General features: G+C 38.5%; 2 protein-coding genes and 1 non-coding gene across 5 annotated transcripts; 2 read left to right on the plus strand and 1 right to left on the minus strand.

Annotated features, from left to right (window-relative positions):
* The first annotated feature begins 357 nt into the window (after positions 1-357).
* LOC108709529 (ras-related protein Rab-39B) lies at positions 358-3,064 on the plus strand. The gene is made up of 2 exons (XM_018249463.2): positions 358-1,069; positions 2,303-3,064. The coding sequence occupies exons 1-2, from the start codon at positions 855-857 to the stop codon at positions 2,706-2,708; spliced, it is 621 nt and encodes a 206-aa protein (XP_018104952.1). The 5' UTR covers positions 358-854; the 3' UTR covers positions 2,709-3,064.
* On the minus strand, positions 2,860-16,639 carry taf12.S (TATA-box binding protein associated factor 12 S homeolog). 3 transcript variants are annotated; one of them, XM_018249459.2, is made up of 7 exons: positions 16,483-16,618; positions 14,208-14,289; positions 8,579-8,836; positions 6,545-6,622; positions 6,344-6,458; positions 4,678-4,766; positions 2,860-3,114 (listed from the first exon to the last, which is right to left on the minus strand). In XM_018249459.2, exons 2-7 carry the CDS (start codon positions 14,274-14,276, stop codon positions 3,079-3,081), a joined length of 645 nt encoding a protein of 214 aa, XP_018104948.1. In that variant the 5' UTR covers positions 14,277-14,289; positions 16,483-16,618; the 3' UTR covers positions 2,860-3,078. The 3 variants fall into 3 exon arrangements, with proteins under 3 accessions (XP_018104948.1, XP_018104949.1, XP_018104950.1); XM_018249460.2 differs by lacking the exon at positions 16,483-16,618 and adding an exon at positions 15,246-15,286; XM_018249461.2 differs by lacking the exon at positions 14,208-14,289 and having other exon boundaries at positions 16,483-16,639.
* A 280-nt stretch (positions 16,640-16,919) lies between these two features.
* On the plus strand, positions 16,920-17,056 carry LOC121400823. The gene has a single exon (XR_005965953.1). It is a non-coding gene; the product is annotated as a U11 spliceosomal RNA (small nuclear RNA).
* The last annotated feature ends 4,073 nt before the right edge of the window (positions 17,057-21,129 follow it).

Genomic DNA, 21,129 nt, shown 5'->3' on the forward strand with positions numbered 1-21,129 from the left:
CTGATCACTGCTCAATAAAGGAAACCCATAATTCCATATCCATTAGCTTATTGTTTTCCAAATTAAGCTTCTCAACAGGCTCCTTAATTTAATCACATTTTTGGAGGGGTTAGAACAAACAAGTAGTGAATGTTAGGGCTCAAATGCAGAGCATTAGGGCTCAGATTTCTCCCGAGGGCTAGAGCTGGCATTATATTCCATTTATATGGGTATTGTCTCCTACAGAGATCATTGTTCTGCTAGGACTGTTTAGGACAGTAAAGTTTTTCAGCCTTAGAGATCAGGTGTGCTAGATGCCCCAGAGCTGTGTAAGGGCATATTGTGAATGAGACTACCGAATCTAGTCGCGCTAAGAACAGTTTTGGAAATTGGTAGGTCAGTTCCATTGTATCTTCTTTGCTCTTATTTTATAGGTTTTCATGGAATGGCTCAATAGGAGGAGCAAAAACCGCAACCGGTATGATGGGTTAGTGGGAGATAGCTAGAGGCCCCTCTCCAACAAGTGGAATAAGGGTAGAAAGCAACATAAACTACTTTTTGTAATAAAACACTAAATTTACAGAGGCAAAGGTGTTTTTTCGTCATGCCTCTTTAACCAATAAGATGCAAGCAAAAAGAAAAAGCGGAAGTAACATGATTCGGAAGAGAAGAGGAAAATATTTCTGCAGTGTGAGTTTCTTGTCCAGACATGGCAGAAAGAAACAAGAATGTGGAAGACAAGAAGAAACATGAAACAGAGTCTGTTAACTGGATATACTGTAAACGCAGTAAGTGAGTGAAGACAGAATGAACCGTTCAGGCTTCTGCAAGCCACTGTGATTTACATAGTCTGCAGATCACGTTTTTGTCTCAGCATGGCATGTGCCTGGGACTTTCAGTTTCGAGTACTTTTGTTGGGAGACTCAGGAGTGGGTAAGACTTCTCTACTCCATCGTTACACAGATGGACAGTTCACAGACACAACAACAGAGACAGTAGGAGTTGATTTCTGCTGCCAGGAAGAAGAGCCAGAGCCTGGTGTCAAAGTCAGACTGCAGTTCTGGGACACTGCAGGGCAAGAGCGATATAGGTGAGATGGGTGCATGAGATTGGTGCATGAGATTGGAAGGGGGGTTGTTTAGAAACACTCGTATACTATAACACAACATTGTTGTGGGATATTTGTGTACTTATGTACAGTAAATTAAACATAAAACATTACAGTATACTCTGATCCGGTGAAATCAGAATACCAGGTACGAATGCTGTACAAGCTGATACACTGTAGCTAATACCATATACATTATTATTTATGGGCCTCTAGTCCCTGTGCAAGTCTTTTCAGCTAACTACAACTTTCCTATCTTCTATTTGTCAAGTTACAACAGGAAAATATGTATCCCCTGCACCTCTGCAACCTGCGGGCTTGGAGCAAACCTCCAAATTTTCCCATATTCATCTGGACACAGCAGAATCGGACTCATTTCCTTCTAACTGTTCACTATATAGCTTATGAGCAATATCTGCTAACTTTTAGTATGATGTTATAAAATTTACAGTTAGTTTTCATTTTTTATTATTAAAGGTTTTTGACTTATTTAGCTTTTAATTCAGCAGTTCTCCGGTTTGCATTTTCAGCAGTCTGGTTGCTGGGTTCCAAATTACCCTAGCAACCATGCACTGATTTGAAAAATAGACTGGAATATGAATTGGAGAGGTCTAAAAGATAATTAATAAAAAGTAGCAATAACAATACATTTGTGGCCTTACAGAGCATTTGTTTTTAGATGGGGTCAGGGACACCCCCATTTGAAATCTGGAAAGAGTCCAAAGAAGGCAAATAATCAAAAAACTATAAAAAAAATAAATAATGAAGACCAATTGAAAAGTTGCTTAGAATTTGCTATTCTATAACATACTAAAAGTTAACTTGAAGGTTAACCCCTTTAACTGCACCCTCAACTTTGTTTATGCCTGTAACAGAGCAACAATTGTTGAATTGGTTCCTGGCAGTGCTCTGGGAAAACAATTACGATTAATTATTTGTGGTGTACTATTAGAAAATATGTTTTGTGAAGATGACCTGCACCTTTATTAACTTCTGAGATGCCTCATTATTATTGGTGAAACAAACATTAGCTGTCAGGAGGGGTAACGGGAATTGGGGGAGATGTGCACTTTTGCATTTGAAGGAACTTTTTGTCATTAATTGGAACCCAATTTTCCAGTTCCCTGAGTGACTGCAACAGACTATGTTCTGTGCACTGCTCTCTTCCTGTATGTGAAATAGCTTCCAGTTGATTCTTTTTCTCTTTGCCTACAGAGCTGTGACACGTTCCTACTACAGAAATGCTGCTGGGGTTCTCCTTCTCTTTGATCTCACCACACGGCAATCTTTTGATAATGTCACTGAATGGCACAAGGAGGTATCTGAGCGAACCCAAGCCAAACCAATGGTCTTCATGCTGCTTGGAGCAAAGAATGACCTGAAGCAGAAACGGATAGTAACCCAGGAGGAGGCACAGAGACTAGCAGAAAATCTGGGGGCTCCTTATTTAGAAACCTCTGCCCAAACAGGCAGTAATGTGTCTGCGGCACTTTCACTTTTGTGCAGAGAACTGCTCAGAGCTGCTCGCTCACAGACCCAGGCATCAGCAGAGGAGTGTAGCAGGGCCTACTGTACAAATGAAGAAATGCAGAAAAAGCAAGAAACAAAGTGCACATGTTGAAAACAAGGTTGATTATGCCTATATAGCAACTTTGCATTTCTATTACACTTTTATTCTCACTACAGGAGCACTATCAGCACTATCATACTCTTTGCTGCTTTAACCTGGACTGATATTATGGATGGACAAACAGAGTCAGTAGCCACAGCAATTATGTCAGCCATGTTTAATTAAACAAACAATCCTATGTATATACAAAAGGTAGTCAGGGGATCGTTTAACCCTTTCCCAGCCAGAGGGTTGTAGAATTTCTGTCCCCTAAATTAGGCTCTTCTCTGAAGAGGTTGCCTCCGCACTCATCTGTGGCAGTTTGAAGGTGTCAAGATCAGAATGCAAAGGGACTGCAGAAGTCCAAAGTCACAAATAGATTTTATTTCTTTTGCGTTTTCTTAATTAAAGCCATTCTCTGTTGGAAAAACACAAGAAAAAAAAAAAAAGGATGAGGAGGGGATGGTAAGTGGGCAGGTAAAACATAAAAATCGGCAGAGCAAATTGAAAGTGAAAAAAAAATTAAAAAAACTAATTTAACTGCAGCTGAACTGATATTGTTTAAAGGACAATGAAAGTTCCTATTTTCTGAAACACAAGTCATATTTACAGCCACCACTGACGTTCTACCAGAATGGATGGATAATGATTTTCTTTTTACTACCTATTAGGCTAGGACGAAATCAGCCTGCTGAAATTCAAAGGCCAACTTTAACCCCTCACCATGAGCAGCATCTTCCTTCTTTTTATGTGACCAGTATCCTTTTGTTGGTTCCTGCTCGATCACACTCAAATGATTTTGGCAAAGAAATGCGACACTTTGCATTTTGTGCCAAAATCCACGAGAGAGTTTGGGCCGGAGCAGACACAAAGGTTCCAGAGGCAAAAGAAGGATACATTGCACGGTGAGGGGCTGAGATTGCCCAGCGGATTTCAGTTTCTCTTCTCGCTCTAGCCTTAGACCATTTTTCTCTCCAACTTACTCAAAGGGGCCGATTCACTAAGCTCGAGTGAAGGATTCGAATGAAAAAAATTCGAATTTCGAAGTATTTTTTGGGTACTTCGACCATCGAATTGGTTAAATTCTTTTGAATTCGAACGAAATCGAACGAATCGAACGAAAAATCGTTCGACTATTCGACCATTCGATAGTCGAAGTACTTTCCCTTTAAAAAAAACTTCGACCCCCTACTTCGGCAGATAAAACCTACCGAAGTCAATGTTAGCCTATGGGGAAGGTCCCCATAGGTTTGCTAACCTTTTTTTGATCGAAGGATTTTCCTTCGATCGTTGGATTAAAATCCTTCGAATCGTTCGATTCGAAGGATTTAATCGTTCGATCGAACGAAAAATCCTTCGATCGATCGATCGCAGGATTAGCGCTAAATCCTTCGACCCTTAGTGAATCTGCCCCAAAATGTATCCAATTTTCTACTCATCTCACCTTTTAATTTTCTTAAGCCATGCTCACATTACCCCAGCAATGCCCCAAAGCAATATGGATACATATATCTTACGTCTATTGCAAATATTCCAGCCAAAGTTCTAATCAACCCTTTAGTGCAAGGTATCTCAGATGAAACGCACCCCAACTGTAAGAAGATCTAAGTGTCTAACTATACATTTATTGGAAGCAGCCATACATCTTATGTTTATACAAGCTGCTGTGTAACCATGGGGGCAGCCATTCAAAGCTGAAAAGGCACAGGATACACAGCAGATAACAGATACGCGTTGTAGTATACAACGGGATTCTTCAGAACTTATCGTTTATCTACTGTGTATCCTGTGCTTGAATGGCTGCCCCCATGGCTACACAGCAGCTTGTTTATATAAACTATAGTAGTGTTTCTGACACAAACACACCAGTTTTACCAGTGCAGGGCAGCACTAAATTATATTGCCATTCCTATAAAATGCTTTCACTTTTAGGTATTACTGTTCCAGACAGTATTTTAAAAGAAAATGGATAGTTGATTACCTGTTTGTGTGCTTCAGTAGTACAAGCTTTTTTATAAGGCCGGATTTCTTCTGAACCAAACCCTGGAATCCACATGTTCCACTGTCTCTCTGTGTAACCAAGAAGACAAAATGAACATCTATGACTTGTATGTATGGTTATGGCTAGTTTCACATTTGATGTCCGTATCATATGCTATACAACAGTCAAGGTGGAAGGATTTTTTGTTTTAAATATGTCTATTTTACATTATTATAATAAGAGAATATGGTGAAAGAATAATAAAAGAAAAAACAACCAAATATACTTTTATTTCTACTCATAATGAAATATAAATAAGCACTGTGTTCCTTAGGTTCCACCAGTAGGTGGCACAAACCGGTATATTCATTTCATAAATAAATGCAACCTTATCGTTATTAACAAAGGGGCAGTATACTCCTTTGTTCAGCGTGAAAGCAATGGATAGGGCTTGTGCTGAAATTACTTTTTGACTATTGTTTCAATCATGAAAAATCTATGTTATGTTATTTTTTTAGCTAAACAGGCAAATGTTGAAACTACTCCAGTTTAGTCCTTGCAAAGTAAATCCATGAACAGACAATGCATAATGGACAATGCTAGGCAGCTTCTCTGGTGAATACAATTGCTTATTCTTTAACCTAGTGTACTTTCCTTCTGAACACTGCACTGCCATGTTGATGGTTTTTCCCCAGGATCCCTTTTTATACACATGATAATAAAGTCAAGAGTATTCTGTGCATGTTCTGCTCCAGCATCAGTGCAAATGATAAATATGAACAGACAGAGTGGGGCTCAAAGTGCATGAACAGTGGCCGGTGTTTTTTTTTTTTTTTATATATATATCTTTATACAATAAAGCAAATCTCTAAACTAAAAAATGTCTATTGCTCTGCATTTGTTTGCCAATTTTTTCAATTTCCTACTATATTAATAAAGATGTGCACAGACCCCCAACAGGCTTATTTTTTTTAAATTCATCAAACAGTTGCTTGGAGAAGTACATGGTGGTTGAAGTGTCACAACAAGAGTATAGAAGGCTTAAAGTATCTGGTTATCCCCTGAATTTCGTTCCTTGAAGGGCAAGTCAACACCAAAATAAGAATTTGAATAATAAAAGAAAACATACTTGTAAGTAACTTTCCATTAGACATTCATTATTAAATTTTCAGTGCTTTTAAAGTTATTTGTAAAAATGTTTGCTATTAAAAGCAGCATTTGCTTAACTCCTGCTTTTTACTTTTTAAACAATGTTGCGAAAGTCTTGGTTCCCCAGCAAAGACAGGTCTGTTAATCAGCTGCCTTGTCTTACATTGTATCAACAGTCTTAGCCATCAAGGCAGAGAGGAGAAAGGGACAAACACTGCTTTCAATAGCAATACATATACAAATAAATTCATATATTGCAAAGTTACTTAGAATAATGTTTTCTTTTATTAGGCAAATTTTTAGTTTGGGGTTGACTTGCCCTTTAATATCAACAAAACCTTTGCATCTGCTGCTTTCCCCATTACATTTTGCAAGGTAAACACATAGGAACTTTTTGCTTAGCTCATGACAGGATTTTTCTATACACAGTGAGAAAGCGGATCACGTGTAGCTCATCTAGATGGCATATTGGAATTAAAAAAAGAAAAGTTGGCATCATATCATATGATTAGCATACCAAGATGGAGCTGTACATCCTTAACTTCTAATGTGTTGGATTTGCGGTGTCGGGCAAGCTGGCAGGCTGCAGATACCACGCTCTCAATGAAATCATCTGCGATCTGTAGAAGCATCTGTGTGGACAGAGGAAAGTCATTGATATTCAGAGGAGAATTTGAGTACGAGGCAGATTTCTTTCATTCAGCTTTGGATATCTTACCTCCTCCACATCTTCATCCAGCTGTTCGTTGGGATCTACTTCTCTAACCAGTTCATGAAGCTTCTTCTTAGTAAGAACCTAATGGATAAATGTGATGATGGTGTTGAATTTACAGTGTAAAATTTCCAAGGCAGATCGATACTGGAGGGTGGTGACCGCAGCAAATGTCTGAGACACGGAGTATTTTACATGGTATAAAATGGCTGCGTTAAGCATCTGATGTAGCAGCTAAGAATTTCTGTATAAGTTTATATCAGTGCACCAAATATTACTTTATCTATGGTGTTGTCTGGCACGATTGGAACATCCTATATAGATGGTTTCAGGTCTCCCATTAAATGGAACTGGGCTATCATATTATGTGAGAATAGTAGTTCAGAAGCCACTGAACATTTTTGATAGTGGATAACAGCCTTTATATACTTTTTTTTTGTTTTACTTGCAAGATAAACCTTATAAAACTTTGGTATATTTTTTGGTTCAAACATGTACAGATAGAGACTAGGCAAGTCCCTACAAGTGGCAGCAATAAATGCTTTTAAAAATAACATGCTATATTATATCAAACCTATTTCCTGGTAAGAATTTGCAAACACTCAGATTATACATTTAATACATTGTACCATTTGGCAAAGTCTTTTTTGCATTATGACATTTGTACATCCTATATTTATGTTTACATTTACATTATATATTATGACTAGAATCCTGCTAACGGTACATAGATAATACAGGTGTTGAAAGTTTTGTTTACCATGGAGGTAAACAAAGGTATTTTTTTGTCACTACATGATAATCTTTTCACAATAATGGTTGACTTTTTGACTGTTAATTGTCCCATAGTATGTGGCAAGGAATATCCCCATGTTTAGGATTTGTTAGATTCTATACAAACAGGGAAACCATTTTATTTCTGTGTGTTGAGCAGCTTATTTAATTAAAAGGGAAATAATTTAAATTAATTGCAAATGGCAGTAGATGGCAGTAAAGAGGGGTCCACCTGGTTGGATGTCCTATAACTCACTCCATAGATTAAACAAACAGTAACACTAAAAATGTATATGGGAAAACCCCACTCTACCCCACTCCAATAACACTTCTATCCTGGACAAAATCAACTATCTTTCATGATAAATAATGCAATAAAATCCCACTTCCAGTTGTGTACTGTGTTTTAGAAAAGGCAATGTGGCGACATTCACTTAAGTGCGCACTCCAGTCTCCTGCTAGCCGACTTTCTTTTTAAAACCGGAAGTTAGTTGTCCTGGCTTCAGGGAGGCTTTGCCTGCATTGTTCTCCCCCTTGTTTGTATCCCTGCATTCATGTTCAGGTCAATAGGGTGTGCGTCTAGAATTATTTCCTCAGCAGCATTTATTTCTCTAAAGGCAGTGAGCAGTGAGCAGAGAAGACACCAGCCAGCTCAGCGATAAATCTTGCAAGGATCAGAGAAGACCCGCCAAATAAGTTAGCGTGTCTCACATTCCACTGCTTCACCGCTTGCAGTTCTTCGCAAAATAAATCGTAGACAGAAAAGTCATCTAGCAAGAGATTGAAGCGCACACGTAAGTGAACGTCGCCACATTGCCTTTTTTAAAACATAGTACACAACTGGATAGTTGACTTTGCCCAGGATAGAAGTGTTATTGGAGTTTTAGTGTAACTGTTCCTTTAAAGCACAGTGATCTACAATCTATTAACAGTGCTACATGTCAAAGGAAAGAAATGCAGAGTTAACTAATTATTTCAATACCTCCACTGTGTTCTGTCCTGTTCCTAAAATATGAGTGCACAAACAAAACACAAAACATTGGCATCAACAAATCTATAAACTACTATAATCTTGCAACATTAACCTTGCAGATATGTGGGACCCCTACACACATCAAACCTTGGAGCTGATCCCTAAAGTAAGTTGATTGATGTTCCCCAATCATGGTTTTTATGTTTTTTTTACCATTAGGAAATATTCAAAACTCATGGTGTGCTGCAAACCCCTTACACAGTTATTACACAATTATTGTAAAATATACTCACTTGATTTGCATCTGGACTTGCACGCCCTCCTCCAGCTGTTGGTACTGGCACTTTACCCACTGGAGTACTATTTGCCATGGCTGCCTCCTGCTTGACAGCGACTGAGGTAGGAGTGGTGGTAGAGGAGGAGAAACTTGCCAGGTTGATCAATGCGGATGCTCCAAACTGGTTCATAATCTGGAGGGCTTTTGCTCGCAGTTCACCCAATCGGGACACGTCAGCACGTTGTTTTGGGGTATGAGGCCCAGGGCCTAGAAACTGTGAAATATGATAGAAAACCGTAGGCTTCAAGTCAAAAAGCCCTTAAAAAAATATTCTTTATTTGCTCTTATATATCAATTGAGTGCCTATACTGCAGTTACTAAGAATAACCAAAAGGAATCCTATACAGAAGAAATATATGGTGGTAGTGCTTTTTATACTACAGTCATTATGCATCAGCCAAGACAAATAAGAGGGCTCATTTACCTAAATATAAATGTATCAGTTACAGAAATACCTTTAAATAGATATTTGCATTTACTTTGCAATTTAATGCTCATTATAAGTTGTTAAATGCTAGACCTGTTCTAGTGTTTAAAAGTCACCCATCGACATTACTAAGACAAGATACCGATTATGTTTGCGAGCCATGTTTACCCAACGATTATAAAATGTTATAATATAGCTAATTAGATGTAGGTTTCATATGATTTTAGGTACATGTATATTAGGCGTATTTGTACCAAGGATAAAGGCAAATTGGGCACAAATAAACATTTTGACTAGGCTGAATTAAAAGAGTGCCAATACATTTTTTTTTATTGAAGCAAAAAAGAAATAGCTGACGTTTCGGCTAGCCATCTAGCCTTTCTCAAAGTGCAGCACTGTAAGGGGCCCGAAGGCTCAGCCAGGAGTAGCGGACCAAGGAGGAAGCACAGTTCAACCGGTTAAAGGTATCCAAGGGGTTTAGAGAAAGGTGAAGTCAGGTCAAGGCAAAAGGGTCGGTTCTGGCGGCAAAGGTTCAATGTATGGTTTTCAGGCAAGGTCAAGATCAGAATCAATAGAAGTAGTATAGCGCACCCAGGAACTCACGTTGTGGAACCTATTGTTGGGCAAAGTCTGGAGTGCTCTGGCACCTTAAATAGCCGTTCATTGGCACCAAAAATGTATGTGATGACGTCATCACGCTGGCGTCCCTGTGTTGGCGTCCAATCCGGCACTGGCATCTTTACGCTGGCGTCCAGATGATGACATCACAGAACTGCGCCCAGGAAGAATTGCATGGGAGGAAGGGACGCCACCATCTTTGGAGGACGAAATGCAGTCATGCTGTGGAAGGTAAGCCTTCCTTACAAACACACAGTACAAACCAATCATTTAATCACCCAGTGGCGGGAAACCGTAAGTGCTGACGTCATCTGGGTTTTCCCGCCACAAAGTGTGTTGCACTTTGAGAAAGGCTAGAGGGCTAGCCAAAACGTCAGCTATTTCTTTTTTGCTTCAATAAAATTTCACCTTATTTCTTCATAAGACCTGAGAGTGCTCGTCTTTTTCATGGATATCTATTTTTCTTGCTGATAGCACCCAGGCACAGTACACCTGTTATACGAGAAGTGCCGGCTCCAAACAATGCTGGCACAGTGCGTCTGGGACTGTAGGTTGCCTGGGTGCAAAGCTATGAAAATCATGTACATGCTCGATTGAAGCTCCTACTCTCAGGTCTTATAAAAGCAAAAAAGTTTATTAAGCAAAAAGAGAAACTAATGTTTCAGCTAAGACAATAGCCTTTATAAAGGCTATTGTCTTAGCCAAAACGTTACGTGTGTGTATATATATATATATATATATATATATATATATATATATATATATATATATATATTGGGAGTTTTACTTTGAAAGCAGCTAGTAAGTTGCAGGTAAAACGTATTCGTCCCTTTTATAAAATGTATAATTAAACCATAGAATTCTTAATGAATCAGATGAAAATTGAGCATAGGACTGGCCAGATATGGGATGACTTTGACGTAGTTGGCCAGCTTAAATATATTGCAATATATGGACAAACAATCCCTGTTTTGTTTAAAGGGTAAGGCATTTTTCAGTAGCAGTATGCACAAAATGTCTCTGTCTTAAATATATTGATAATGGGTTGAGTGCAGAGGAATCTTGTATTTGTCTACATGTATTTTGTGGTCACACCCTCATTGCACCCCCGCCTAATGTTTTTAAAAACTAGTGGTGAGCACAACTTTCCCTTGTTTGTTATAGTTCTACAAGAGCAGTGACCAGCTCCATGTTGTAGCTCCCACCCCCTCCAACTATAGTCAGGTGATCCCACTGGTGTCTAATAAAAGGGCAGCCAAGTTTGGGAGTTTTACTTTGAAAGCAGCTAGTAAGTTGCAGGTAAAACGTATTCGTCCCTTTTATAAAATGTATAATTAAACCATAGAATTCTTAATGAATCAGATGAAAATTGAGCATAGGACTGGCCAGATATGGGATGACTTTGACGTAGTTGGCCAGCTTAAATATATTGCAATATATGGACAAACAATATATATATATATATATATATATATATATATATATATATATATATATATATATATATATATATATATATATATATATATATATATATATATATATATATATCCTAAATCCAGCCTAGCAGTGGTCTTACCAACAGTCATGACACAAATACACTACAATACAAGCAGGAACATGATAATTTGTTAGGATTTGGTGAGATTGGTTGCTTGATAATAGTAAGAGAGGATATGTTATCCAGAAACCTGTTATCCAGAAAGCTCTGAATTACAAAAAAGGCCCACATACTTCACTTTATCCAAATAATTCAGATATTTAAAAATGATTTCCTTTTTTTCTCTGTAATAATAAAACAGTACTTTGTACTTGATCCAAGCTAAGATAGCATTAAACAATATTGGAAGCAAAACCAGCCTATTAGGTTGATTTAATGTTAACATGATTATCTAGTAGACTAAAGGTATGAAGATCCAAATTATGGAAAGATCCGTCATCTGGGAAGCCCCAGGTCCTGAGCATTCTGGATGGCAAGTCCCATACCTGTATATACAGAGTTGTTAAAAGGTGTCATTTACAAAAAAAGAGCACTTGATTTAGACGGAAGCCTCTTGAATGAGAAGTGATTAATGCAAAACAGTGCTTAAACAAAACATACTACTATACAAAGGGGAAGTCACACTCATTGTTTAGATATCTTCAGGAATAAAAAGTAAGGGCTCAATAAAGGTGTGGCCACATTTTGCAAAGAAACAATCGATCCTCTCCACTTACCCACCCACTATGATCCAGACTTCATTCAATTTCCTAATTCATGTGCATAGGGACCAGAGATCACAATGGGATCATCCTAATATCGCCCAGCGTGTGGGTTGACAAATCAGGTCCAAATATGTTAATTTTGACTACTTTGCCAAATGAGGGAATCCAGCCATGTAGAACCACCTTTATATCCACATCAACAGCACCCTTTCATTGCCTGGAAATGTCTTTAGAGAGCAGTACCTTCTTGAACACTGGATGAAAGCCTCTGCATTTATGTGTTTAGTGTAAAGAAGTAAATATAATCACTTTTAACAGTACGACTGTTCTCAAAACATTTACTGGAAGTACTTTATATACACTGCACACTTCTCCTCTTGTTTCCACCAGTTTATATTTAATTGTTGGTCCTGCATCTTTAAATGCAATATTTTATCTTGCAAGATTTTATGGCATGACATGGCCAGCTGCATCTGTTGTGGATAGTCATCTGTCTGGGTGTGTGTAGGCTGTAGGCTAATACTTTCAATTACAAATGCCTTTGAAATATACCTAATGTAGTGTTGCACTGGTTTTTACGCAAACTGCTTTTTTTTTTTAAAACTCATTAAATAAAAACATAAATTGGCAATGCTAAATTGCACTTGAATTGCTACCAATGAAAAGTGAAGCATAGTGGGTTTACTTACAGATGCTAAATTTTACCAGAATTATCAATTCTTTGGCATTTATTTTGTAAATTGATCAGTTGCTATGGGTAACTGCAATGTAGCACCTATGTTGGCAAATTACATTCATTATATATATATATATTTATGCTGTATATATAGAAGTGATCAAAATGCCTTATGTGCCATAGATCTAAGGTAAATATTAAACAGCTTTCTAACATGACAAGATGCAAAAAGCACAGTATTAAGAGCTACAGCCCACAATTTTCCTTGAGGGAATTCACAATACACTAGGTGTACCTTAACTCGGATTATTACAGTTACTTTTAAGTGTAACAGTAAATTTATTTTTTTAGGCTTTAGAGGTTTACTGTACAATTTGTGAAGCATATGTTTAATGTCTGTTATGTTGTAACTGGTAATTTGCTGCATTTTCAGCAATAATGTAAGATATATGTAAAATATTTTAAGTCACCAAGATCCTCCATGACCATATAAATTTACACAGCCCTAGGGCAAAAGTTTCTATACTGTCAAGGAACTACATGGTGACATCACATTTTAAAGTTAAATGATACATTATTTCTCATAAGACACAGCTTTAAAGGAGACAAGTGACGAGAGGCCTCACTATGCACAGTTTATAAGAAACAAATCATAATTTCAACTTTCTGCATAGAGTGCTGTGTAATTGTGTCAGTGCTATATACAGCATAATATTAAGAGATACACAACCTCCCTTATGTTTAGATCTAGTGATGGGCGAATCTGACCCGTTTTTGCGAAATGGCGAAAATTCGTTGAAATGCATTGAAGTCTATGGGCGACAATTTTTTTCACCCATTAAAGTCTATATTATAAAAAATCCTGAAGCACACCAAATAATTGCTTGTAGGCTTGATAAAGGGGCCGGAGGGGTCCAAAACGATGCCTTACATTTGAATTATGGGCTAAATAAATCCCATATTTTCACACAGCAATTTTTGGTGTGCTTCTGGATTTTTTCTAATATTGACTACTGTCCCCGTGCAAGGAAGGGGATTTCTGGTTGAGCACCCACCACTTTCAACAAGTGGAAATCCTACAGGTGGAGCACTCCCATTATAGTGCATCATTAAAGTCTATGGGCGGCATTTTGCATGAAACTTGGTGAAAAAAATATCTCATCACTTTTTATATCCCTTCAGGGTAACAAATCTATAACACATCTATATTAATAATTGGAGTGAGAATATCTTATGCACCTAATAACTGCAGCAACACATTTTTAACAAGGTTGCTTGTTGCTCTTCTGCTAACTATAAAGCACAACCTAGTGCTACTTACTATATAGCTGCTCTGCCTAAATACCCAATGGAAAATATCCAAAGTCAGGCTGAAACACAATAAATGACAGAGGGGCTCATTTATTAACACTGTGCAAACTTGCCTCTGTACCATAGCAACTAATCAGCTGTAAGCTTCAATTTCTGCAGTGTGAAGAGAGTCCCAGTGAGTAGGTTTTCATTGTGCATACATTAAAAACCAGCACTGAGAGACACGCATACAGTATTACTACACACACACATCATTGCACAGCGCAGAAGATGGTTAATAAGGCTGTATGGTACAGAGATACTCTGTATCTCTATACAGTGGCACATGCTAATACACTTTTTACTTACAGCCAGTTGAGTATCTAGCTCTGCAATGACATCGCACACGGCGGTGGAACCGCTGAGCACACACGTCATGATCACCGGCCTTCTGCAGACAATAACAGCATCAGTTGGGCAACATTGTGTGAGGTTGTTCGTATATTCCACAGGAACACTGGCATTTACTTGCTATAACTCACACTATCGAAATGATTTAACCTGGAAGTTACTAGTATATAACTAAAACAATGCAAGGACACACAGTGATGTACAGGTATGGGATCAGTTATCCGGAAACCCATTATCCAGAAAGCTCCAAATTACGGAAAGGCTGTCTTCCATAGACTCCATTTTATCCAAATAATCCAAATGTTAAAAACGATTTGGTTTTTCCACTGTATTAACAAAACAAGACCTTGTACTTGATCCAAACTTATTGGAATCGAAACTAGCCTATTGGGTTTATTTCATGTTTACATGATTTTCTTGTCGACTCATGGTATGAAGATCTAAATTGCAGAAAGATCTATTATCCGGAAAACCCCAGGTCCCAATCATTCTGGATAACAGATTCCATAACCTGTACATTAAGTACAGACAGGGAGGACAAGTAACATAATAAATACAATTTATATAGCTATAATAGACAAAAGCCATGAATATCCTGTAAATTATATCCTTATAAACGGTGATTTCTGATGTCATCAGTTATAAACGGTGAGTTCTGATGTCATTTCTGTCACATGACTCACTGAAACTTGTGTATTATAATAATAAACTCCTCGGTAACTTATAATATCCTTATATTTTATAAGAGGGGGTACTTTATTTACTATATAAGTACAGAGGAGCAAATTTACGAAAGGCGAAGTGCCTAACGCTGGCGAAAATTCGCCAGCGCGACGTCATTTTGGGACTTCACTGATTTACTAACAGGCATAAATTCGCTAGTGAAGGAGATAGACTGTATCGCTAATTCGCACTCTAACGGCAGACGAATTTTCGCTCTGGCGAATAAACGCAACTAAACAAATTCACTAAGATGCGGATTTTAATGAACGTTACCTCTTGCGCCAGAGTTGCCTTCCTCTCCTCAGACCAGGCAAAGTGCAATAGAGTAGATGGGACTTCCTCGAAAAAAATGTGAAAAGTCCCAAAAAATGCTGGCGACTTTTCAGTTTTTCAGAGTGATAGGCTGCAAAAGATCTTTAATTTTATGGTACCTGGCTTTCCCCCTACATTTCCTAACATATGGCACATAAACTATACACTGGGCTCATGTGTAGGGCAATATAACAACTTTATTTTATTTTATTAAGGTTCCTTGGGCTTGTGTAGTGTAATGTATTTGCTGCATTGAAATGTAACTTCCCGCCGTATGCAAATTAGCCAACGCTAGCGCAACTTCGCTTTGCTTGCCGAATTAACGCTAGCGCAACTTCGCCATCGTTTGGTGCCCTGAACGCAACTTGCATTTTAGTGAATTAGCGTTGTCCTGGGGAATTGTCGCCTGACGAAGTGTGGCAATGTGAGCGAAGCCGCCGCTGGTGAATTTCTGGAAGTTAGTGAATTTGCCCCATAGAGTGTACAAGTACCATGTGTTGAGAGAGGGAGTAGGAAGGAGGTCCCTGCCCTGTAGAGCTCATAGTCTAAGTGGGTAGATAACATTTGCAGCTCCTTTATAAGTTCTGATAATGATGTCATTAATACAATATTCCAAAATAGGATGTTATTATACACACATTTAAATGAGGGGGAAAAAATGACTAATTGATATCCTTTTTTTTGTCCCGTTGCTCAACAAACTCATCACAGAATGCACAAATGCAGAAAGAAAGAACATCCAGAATAGAAGATTATGTGTGTGTGTTTTTTTTTCTTTTTTTTTTGCAAGTGACTACAGTATTTTTGTATCCCTCCTGCTCTCTGGTTCTGACTCCTGACACAATCCTGAAAGGCAGTCCTCCTCCGGGTCTGTTAATCAGCTGGCTTCTAATACACTGTGTCTGGAGTCAGAACTAATGAGACAGAGGATATAATCAGCCAAATAGATAGTGCTTTCGACAGTTATAGATAAAAGTAACTTATATATGGTGTATAGTGTTCAATTGATATCAAAGTCGCACTGAATTTAAACAAGTTAATAGAGACGGGGACCAGCATTAGTCTATGTTACCTGCTACGCACCAGCAGTTGGTCACTGTAAGCAGTGATGCGCCAAGAAAATGGCTGCACAGAAGTTACACACAGGAGTATCCTGTACAATTCGCAAATATACATAATAAACACAACATTCACTTACCAATCTCTCTGCTTTCTGGTTCCGCTATCGCTTTCCCGGCGGCGGACGTTACGTCATGCATTCTTTCCGCTCAGGCGCTCATAGCTATAGCTCTCCAAACTTTATTAACACGAACAATTCAGACAATGAGCGGGGAACCGGAACAAGTAAGGTTAATAAACGTCGCAGTTACGAGAGCTGCCCTCTTATCGCGATTTTTAATGGCGGACTTCCCATCATCCCTCTGTTTAGCATATATTTGCATAAGGCAAACTATTGGCAATAAAGAACAACGTAATCTACTGTTGTGTTCGTGACAGTAAAGTATATTATATTCTTAGGCATTCCCATGAAAGACTAATATGCAAATATAAATCTTTCATAAGCCGAATATTTGTCGCCATATAGTAGTTGATGGTGTGGCTGCCCCTGGTGGTTGCGGAACGCAATGAATCGGTAAAAAGGGCTTGTGCTGTGTATGGCACACTGTGGTTCTTCTGTTTGGAGAATCGCGGTGCGGAATCGATATCAAGAGATTTCGAAAGCATAATTTTTGTGAACAGGGCTGCTTGTGGTCGTCATCCCGGGCGCCCAATATACTTGTTTAAAGAAAGATTAATGTTTATCTCACTGTATTTTGTAGTGTTAGTTTATTTTGCTCATTGAGGTGGGAACGCTGATGGGTTCAATTCCTTTCGGATTTACTTTATATATTCATTTACAACACCGTCACTTAAGAGTTCTCAGGACTTTCTAGTGAATGCCAATGGGTCGGACGAGTCACTACTCCCTTGCTGGGGGTACGTAAAACAGCAAACGAATTGCCGAGGCAGCTGAGAGTTATAGTTAACTTTAGTTAAAGTTATAGTTAAGTGCTGGCTGGTGAAAGAGTAATTTAGGGACAGCGGCTTGATGTACCAGTGAAAGGGGGCGGTGCTGCGTTACTCGAAGCCACACCCCCTGTTTTCTATTGGTCCATGGAGCAAGCAACTGACGAAGAACGTGTCTGGCCAACTTGCAGAGCCAGGTATGTCGAGGGGAGAAAAGTTTAACAATTTTGAAGGCAGTTTTGAAGGGTACAGTACAGCTGTGTTACATTTGTGCATGTGATGATATCCTTACATATTGCTATTGCACTCCCTTCTTTAGTTCAGGCGACTTTCATGGTACTAAATCTGATCCCATTATCCACAGTGGGACTGCACGTTGTTATGGATTAGAAATTGCCCTGTTATTATTGGGGTATGTATAACAGCTGTAGGGTGTGTGTCAGGGTGAGCTCAATATGTCAGGCAAGTGGTTTCTTGTCATGTGTGAATATGATTCACTGGTACAGCTGCAAGCTGGGCATGGGATCCAAGGAATAATGCAGGGTGACAGTTTTTCTGAGGTGCAACTGTCTCTGCCCATGTGCTGTACACATAGCCCTCCTTTCTAAAACCACGCCCACAGCAATGACAGTTAGGTCAGTTGGAAGGAGGAAGTCCTCCTTTCTTAAGCCACGCCCACAGTAATGACAGGTCAGTTGGAAGGAGGAAGTCCTTTCTTAAGCCACGCCCACATCAATGACAGTTAGGTCAGTTGGAAGGAGGAATCAGGAGGATGAACTGCTGGTTGGGTGGTCTCGCTAGTATCTTGCAGCATGTACCCCAATAATGGCAGGAAGGTGAGATATTATCTTTTTATAGTTATATTGCAGCAAGGGTTGAAAATATATGATCATCAAGGTTATCTTTTTGATTAACTAAATTGTAACTAACTTCTGTGATAAGCTGCCCAGCAGACAGCAATGACAGTTAGTTTAAGGAATAATAAGTAGGATGGATTCATGGTTGTGTGGTCTGACTAGTTGGAAGCAGACAGCAGCATATACCCCAATAATGGCAGCAATGAAGGCAGCGGAGGGGATGACTGGAAGGTGGTGGGTAAGGAGAAAGAAAAAGGAGCCCAGTGGGGAAACTGACAATTGAGAGTGAGAAAGAAAAGTAAGAAAGACCGGGGGAGCAGCTTTTTACAGTTATAGCAGCAAGGGTTGACAAAATACACATAACCATCAAGGTTAACTTTTTGTTTAACTAAATTATGCCTAATTTCTGGGCTGACCTGCCCAGCAGATAGTGATGACAGTTATATCTGTTGGCAGGAGAAATCAGGATGGTTTGCAGCATGTTGCCCAGCATGCCTAAATTCTGTAGCATGGGTCCATCTTCTATGCCTGTTAGAAAATAATATCTGTGAGTATATGTAGGGGTGTTGGCATTATATTTACATATGTATGAATATCACTATTACTGTAGCTAGTAGCCCAGCAGATAGTGATGACAGTTATTTCCGTTGGCAGGAGAAATCAGTAGGATGGGTTAATGTAATGATTTAGTTCTTTGTTAATGGATAATATCAGTTTTGTTTGATTTTTGTTTCTGTAATAAATAATTTTGTATATTGTTTTAATTCCAATAGAATTCCCAATAATGGCAGGAAGGTGACATAGTATCCTGTTATAGTTTTAGCAGCAGGGGTTGACAAAATACACATAACCATGAAGGTTAAATTTTTGTTTAACTAAATTATGCCTAATTTCTGGGCTGACCTGCCCAGCAGATAGTGATGACAGTTATTTCCGTTGGCAGGAGTAATCAGTGGGATGGTTTGCTGGTTTGCAGGGTGTTCCCCAGCGTGTCTAAATTCTGTATTGAACAATAAGTAGCATGGATCCATCTTCTGTGCCTGGTTGGGAAATAATATCTCTTCGTATATGTAGGGGCGTTGGCATTATATTTACAAATGTATGAATATCACTTTTACTGTAGCTAGTAGCCCAGCAGATAGTGATGACAGTTATTTCAGTTGGCAGGAGAAATGAGTAGGATGGTTTGCTGATTTGCTGGTTTGCAGCATGTTGCCCAGCATGCCTAAATTCTGTAGCATGGGTCCATCTTCTATGCCTGGTTAGAAAATAATATCTGTGAGTATATGAAGGGTGTTGGCATTGTATTTACATATGTATGAATATCACTATTACTGTAGCTAGTAGCCCAGCAGATAGTGATGGCAAGGTTATTATAACAGCAGTGGGTGTGTGTTGATGGTGGGCTTGAAAAAATAGAAATGTCCTAATCTATATATATATATATATATATATATATATATATATATATATATATATATATATATATATAGGGTGGCTAAATGCTAGTGCAGTTACCCATAGCGAAAAAATATGGAAATAGTTCTGATCCGTCTACTACAAGGAAGATTTTGATTGGTTGTTATTGGAATATGCTCTGATGCAGTTACTCTTTTTATAGTAAAAAAATATATATATTTTTTGTGTTAATTTTTTTTTTTTTTCTACAGCTGCTGGTTCTTCTGGCTGGTTCATTCCAGAAGAAAAGGATAAAGCTCCAGAGAAAAATACATGGCAAGGTATGTTGGAATTATTAAAAATTTTATCAGGTCCCAAAGCAGTATGGGCAGCTCACTCAGAAATGACTATTTTAGGTACTTATACACTAGGCCCCTGGCACACAGGAAATTTTGTTTGTTTGGCTATTTTAGGTACTTATACACTAGGCCCCTGGCACACAGGAAATTTTGTTTGTTTCTCCGTTCCCTTAGGGCAGGGGTCCCCAACCTTTTTTACTCGTGAGCCACATTTAAATGTAAAAAAGACTTGGAGAGCAACACAAACATGAAAAAGTCCATGGGGATGCAAAATAAGGGCTGTGATTGGCTATGTGGTCACCCCTAGGTGTACTGGCAGCCTAAAAGAGGGTCCGTTTGGCAGTAGACCTGGTTTTTTTGCAACCAAAACTTGCCTCCAAGCCAGAATTTCAAAAATAAGCAACTGCTTTGAGGCCTCTGGGAGCAACATCCAAGGGGTTGGTGAGCAACATGTTGCTCGCGAGCTACTGGTTGGGGACCACTGCCTTAGGGGCATAGTTTTGAAATGGGGGAAATAGGGCAAACTCTGTTTTAAAAACTTGATATTTTAGATCCTAAAAATTGTATATGTGTGAACAGAGAACTAGTGATCTGTGGCAAGATATATTTTTATGCTTTATTATATTTTTACCTATTTATCTCTAAATTGCTAGAGATGTATATACAAATCTGGTAAAGTGTGAGTGGGCACTTTGCTTACGATAAATGGTGATACTGCTCTTTCTTGAGAGAGAATTTAGATGTCAAATATATTGCAATGTGATTGTATTTCTTTTTAGCTGTGGGAGTAATGTCAATGCACTGTCTATATATTATCAAATATTGTATACTTTATGATAGTAGTTCAGTTTATGATGTAGTTGTTTTTAGTGTTTTTTTATGCGTAGCCTGTTGGTATGTTAAGTCAATATTTATTTAGCATTACAGCATAGAGGTGTAGTAAATTTGTAAATTTGTCGTCTTTTATGGTTTGTTTACGAGTCAATTTATACCCATGGAGGGGACAATAGGGCTGAACTGTGTAGATGCGGCTGCTGCACCCTGTTTGATCTTGCAGTTCTGCATCTCTGTTGATGTAATATAGTTTATCTGCAGTGTTTATATCTTTCTTTCGATATGTTTTAATAGTTTATAGTATTTTTAATGGTTTGTAGTATTGCAGCCTATAATGTGTATAGCATTAGTCAAAAGCATGCATGGGCAGGTAGGGGTGGCATTGGAGGA

The sequence above is a fragment of the Xenopus laevis genome, chromosome 2S (genome assembly GCF_017654675.1).
Source record: "Xenopus laevis strain J_2021 chromosome 2S, Xenopus_laevis_v10.1, whole genome shotgun sequence".
Taxonomy (NCBI): domain Eukaryota; kingdom Metazoa; phylum Chordata; class Amphibia; order Anura; family Pipidae; genus Xenopus; species Xenopus laevis.

What these genes read in the sequence shown, in the direction of transcription:
- LOC108709529 (XM_018249463.2), top strand. Translation starts at nt 855, where the DNA reads ATGGCATGTGCCTGGGACTTTCAGTTTCGAGTACTTTTGTTGGGAGAC. An exon ending in GCAGGGCAAGAGCGATATAG is followed by an intron (nt 1,070 to 2,302) that starts GTGAGATGGGTG and finishes CTTTGCCTACAG; the next exon opens with AGCTGTGACACGTTCCTACT.
- taf12.S (XM_018249459.2), bottom strand. Translation starts at nt 14,276, where the DNA reads ATGACGTGTGTGCTCAGCGGTTCCACCGCCGTGTGCGATGTCATTGCA. An exon ending in AGCTAGATACTCAACTGGCT is followed by an intron (nt 8,837 to 14,207) that starts GTAAGTAAAAAG and finishes CATATTTCACAG; the next exon opens with TTTCTAGGCCCTGGGCCTCA. An exon ending in GGATGTACAGCTCCATCTTG is followed by an intron (nt 4,767 to 6,343) that starts GTATGCTAATCA and finishes TTGGTTACACAG; the next exon opens with AGAGACAGTGGAACATGTGG.